General features: G+C 36.8%; 1 protein-coding gene across 2 annotated transcripts in view; it reads left to right on the top strand.

The window, feature by feature from the left end:
• The window catches only part of LOC138059494 (ankyrin repeat and SAM domain-containing protein 1A-like), a 37,182-nt gene that overhangs the window by 9,113 nt on the left and 23,069 nt on the right, over nucleotides 1-5,000 (top strand). For both annotated transcript variants that reach the window (XM_068905134.1, XM_068905133.1), the window contains exons 10-15: nucleotides 370-417; nucleotides 1,371-1,426; nucleotides 2,194-2,278; nucleotides 3,367-3,437; nucleotides 4,688-4,724; nucleotides 4,929-5,000. The exon at nucleotides 4,929-5,000 is cut by the window's right edge and continues 447 nt beyond it. In XM_068905134.1, coding sequence (XP_068761235.1) covers nucleotides 370-417; nucleotides 1,371-1,426; nucleotides 2,194-2,278; nucleotides 3,367-3,437; nucleotides 4,688-4,724; nucleotides 4,929-5,000 — 369 coding nt within the window. The remainder of the gene's footprint in view (nucleotides 1-369; nucleotides 418-1,370; nucleotides 1,427-2,193; nucleotides 2,279-3,366; nucleotides 3,438-4,687; nucleotides 4,725-4,928) is intronic.

Below are 5,000 nucleotides of genomic sequence, written 5' to 3'. Positions count from 1 at the left end.
TAAAATAAGCAAATTTAAAGATATTTTTCTCTTCATAGGCACTTTATAAGAAGCCAATCAGTATATATGTACAAACAGCTGAAACCAGAGACTCTAGTACAGATTTGAAGAGTTGTTAAAACTTAAGTCCTGAAAAGTTATTAACTTGTTCACAAACCTTTTCTGTTTTTATTTTTAAATTAGTAGTAGGATATGAAAACTCTACTATTTTCCCAAGTGACCATTGAAAAAATTATTATAATCTCTTCAAAGGTCTTTCAGTTGACAGTTGAATTACTCAGAATCAATTACTTTATTAATAATCATTGATCATAATTATATGTTATCTTCCGTCATATGTATAATTTTCTCAATTGCCGCTTTAACTAGCCTCCAGCCTAAAGGAACCTACATCAACCTTAAAACGACAGTTTACTGGTGAGTAAAGTTTGCCGTGAGAATTCATCCCCTAGCTGTTTAATTCTGTGGTTCCTGAAGTCCCTTGCAGATACTTGAAGCATGCATGCAATCTTTTGACATTAAACATTACGCTCAGACTTTTATTTATTGTTTTTTTCAACTATCCTGTGACAGATGCCAATGACAAATACATTGTATTGTAAATTTGTTTTTTCTGTGATCAAGTCCTTTGGCCCTAGTGTAGGAGTTGAGAAATGAGCAGTCAAAGTTAATTCAACCAATCAAATGCACTTGTTTACACCCATTGCACACGTTCAGTATCAGAATATTACTGGCTTTTTACAAGCAGTTTTTGTGTGATATCAAAATTAATGGGAACATTATAAAATAGATAAACTGGACCCTTCTGGCTCGGCTGGTATGTCGGCTGATAATATGCCCTCAAAATTTCTCCTCTCTCGGCTGTGGACATTATCAGCAGACATACCAGCCACCTGAAGGGATTGATTTATTTACTAAATAACTCACACAGGCCTATTTCGAATTTATCAATTTTGATTAAAGTTAACCCTGATTTCAATTGGTAATTCTGTCTTTGTTGACATTTAAGCTGGGAAGTTGATTTTTAAGATTGCCTTGCCATTTTGTAATTACTTATCTTAAAAATAAAGATAGCTTTTATTTGTTGACAGAAGATGTTTTAGTTAACTTAGTAACTTAGTTACTGGATTTTAGGTGATCCCTTCCACTTGAATCAGGTGCAGGCGACTTATTAACCTTGAGCATTCAATCTTTACGAGAAAATCTCAAAGTACCCTGGCCTTGCTTTAGGGACCTTGATATAGCCTGGTCATTACATGTAGTTTGGCAAGGCATTACCGGTAGTTTGAGATTTTACCACGAAGACCTCACTCGTGGTTAAATTTAAGTAGTTATCATTAATTTGCTTTTGGTTTTGAATCCTTTGTTAGAATTTCCTCCTTCAAGAAAATTGCATTCAGGGGTTCTAAAAACAGGCTCAATTCCAGTGAGTATAAGAAGTAAACATTTCAAATACTCTTAACCCCTATAGGTAGGCCTTGTACACTCTGCTTGGGCAAGAGATTTGGGCAAGCCACATGAAAGCTATTATAAGTTGTATATGTATATACACTAAAGTAGTGCATTTACATGAAGTATTTTGCATCTAAATTATTATAGAATGGTCGTTGTCACGGATCATTGGATAATGCAATTCGAGAGTTTTGATTGGCTAAGCCATCATGGGTTATGAGCCATTTTTTATACCATGATCTACAAACACGGCAAGCATATGCGTGATTTTTTGGGCCTTTTTATTTTTATTGTAGTCTAGTTTTCTATATTTTTGGGGCGTTTTTAATAAAACAATTATTCCACTCGTATGTGTTGGATATGAGATGATTATAGCCAATTCGGTGCTACGTGCCTCGTTGGCTGTCTATCATCTCATATCCAACGCGCGCTCATGGAATAATTGTTAATTATATTATGAACTGTTTCACTTTTCCAAAGTGGCCGGAAGTTGTTTCTCAGTTTTACAAAATGACTGGCACAATCGGTTTCCTTACAACTAGGTCATATGATGTATTAGCTGATAACCGAGATTGAATGCCAGTTACAGTGCTACAAGTTGTGAGATTGAAAATTTAATGCTACTAATAACATTTTTATCAGGATTTTTAGAGGTACGCTGACCCTTACCATAATGTAAAATTATTGTTGATGAACATTACAGTGTTAGTGTTACTGCTTGTGTTGGTTTGATATTTCTAGGGCTATGGTATTCGTCCCGCGTCAGCGATATACCAGAGGAACTTGAGTTATGACAGTGTACCAAATCCATTGCCATATTACAAAGGTGAGTTTTACCCAAAGGAGACTGGCTGGGTTGAACAACCACCAACCAGTCGATACAGTTGGGCATCAGACTTTTGTTCCAAAGTTCCTGAGTTTGGCCAAGTTGTTATTCAGTCTTTAGGGATTGGAGAATTCTCTGGCTACTATTTCAAATGCTCTGATGAAGTAACACTCTTACCACTGAACTGACCTCTGCTGGCAATGGTGAAAAGCGACAGAATTTTTTAACTATTGTAGATTTTGTCTTCTCTCTCTTTTCCGAACTGGCTTCCTATGACATTGGCCATTAGACAGTAAAATTTGGGTCACTATTGGAGGGAAATGGTTGAGTAACCAAGGAGAAAACTTGGCTATTGTAACTTTACTATACCTGCCAGTAAACTGAACTATACCAGTGACCAACTCAGAAGCATCTGCTACTTAATTGGTCACTGCGCACATCTTAATTTCGTTAATTTTCTATCTTTATTTTAATTTTGTTTTATAACTTACTTCTACAAATGTAATGTAAATTCTATGTGAACAGTGCAAAATAAAAGATCATCATCTGCGAATGTTTAGACTTTTACAGGGCTGTGAACCGTCAACCCTATCTTTTTGCATATTTGTTTTACTGTAACAGTATCTTTTCTTGAGGACTATGCTCTTCTATTTAATTTCCAAAAAGTTTGCTTTGACTGCCATAATGCAAACAGGAGAAGAAGGAAAAAAACTGCATTGATAACATAGTGGAATTAGATACTGGATTGGATGTGTAGGAGAGCTCAAGATGCTGATTATGGGAATAGAGCTTTGGATGGCATTTTGTGAAGATTGATGGGAAATCACCTTGATGTTTGCATGAATGAAGGGATTTGTTATAAGTGGAGCAGTCAAAGTCCTCCACAAACTGTTTAAAAGTGCTTTGAGTCTTTGGTTTTATGACATAATGCCCTGCAATATCTTACAAAATTATTTGTAAATTATTTAATGATCCGTTGATGGTATGTTTCCTTGCCATTGGTAGTCAGAGATAATTCAAAGTTAGCTTAAGAGTTCTTAACACAGGATTATGTAAAACATATGCATCTTTACAATGTATGTTTTCAGACATGGATTCAAAGCTTCTCCGAAGGTCTGGGACGTACGACACAGTTCCAAGATCAAGGGAATCGTCTTTGGTAAACTGACATGTTTATTTGAAATAATTTATAAATAGTTATTGCTTGTTTAAAGACAGCATATATTATCAATTCGGCTGAACTATTTAAAGCAAAATGCCCCCATATGGGTCAACTACCAAGACAATACAATGTGTTATTATTATGCATTGCATGGTTTTAGCCAAAGATCAAGGGTGGCTTTTCCCTTGCAACCCAAGCAAAAGCACAAGAAATTATGCAACATAAATGGAGTCATTAACTTATTGCTATTGAATTGAATGTATAATTATATGACGTGCAGCTGTTATACACTGTAAATGAAAGATAGAGGTGGTCGTTGCACTTATGTGGACAATATAAGCTATTGTCTCTTATAATCCAGAAGGCTTTAAAGGGATTCAAACCCAATGCAATGCTCAACCAACTGAGCTATGAAGCCACTCAGTTGGGAGCAGGTCAATTTGTTGGGCTCATGTGTTGTTGTGAAAGGACTGATGAATGAAATAAATGTACCGGTATATTATATTTGAAGTGTGGGTTGTACATGAAAGAGAGAAGTGATCCTTGCTCTAGACTTAAAGGAAGAGAGAAACACACACGGTGTATTTTTACCTTTCGACACACTCATCCGAAAAATTGGTTTTTTGCCCTAAGCGGGACTCGAACCCACCTCTCCCTGGTTACTAGTCGGCCATGCTAAACCATTACACCCTCAGAGCCACCACACAGGTGATGTAGAAGATTAATGAGGTGATTTGTAGTTAGCGGCGAGGGGGATCCCTAGGGCCCTACTTTTTCTTCACTTGAGTGTGCATCTTCACCTCTATCACCCCAGGTGGGGCTTACAACAAGTGAAAGTCAGAAATTTGGAGGCAATGAAAGGCTATTGTCTGTTGTTCCAACATAAGATACGAAGGTGATACTGAGGGCGCATTCCTTCGGGACTATTCCAGTTATTCTTATTCCGGTTTACGAATAACAAAATACACGGAATACCAATTCCTAACAGAACGCATCTTCTGTATTGGTCCCAAAAGAACACAATTACCGTCTATTCGGAGTATTCCTGTTCCGGAATAGTCCCAAAAGAACGCGCCCTGAGTTTGCCTATGTCTCTAGCAAAAACCAGCCCAGAGTTTATCACCAACTATCTCAGCCATTTGGTTTATGGCTCTGAAAATGTGTTTATCGAAGTGGCTCTATTATGTGTTTATTGAAGTGTTAATGGGTTTGGATTAAGGAAACTGATCTTTTTTGTTCTTTTGTAGAGTCAATCCAGTTATGACACAGTGCCTCCCCCAAAAGGTTCGTTGGCAGCTGTGAATGTCTTTCCTGTTTAAGTACAATGTTTTTTTTTTCAGTGAGATTTATTGTTTACCTTGGTGTTCCCATGGCAATATCAGGTTCACGTACAAGGTCAATTTTGGTGTCAAACCCACAGCTAGCCTGCAGAATCTAACCAGAATGCTGAATTAAAGTAGGGTTATTTTATTATTTTCTCTTTTTTAGAAGCAACTTCACCATCATTTCCTGTTGATTGGACAATATATGACGAGGCAAAAGACACGTGTAGATCTTCTA

This window comes from Montipora capricornis, chromosome 8, assembly GCF_036669925.1.
Source record: "Montipora capricornis isolate CH-2021 chromosome 8, ASM3666992v2, whole genome shotgun sequence".
Lineage (NCBI taxonomy): Eukaryota > Metazoa > Cnidaria > Anthozoa > Scleractinia > Acroporidae > Montipora > Montipora capricornis.
This window is presented reverse-complemented; position numbering and strand designations above follow the sequence as displayed.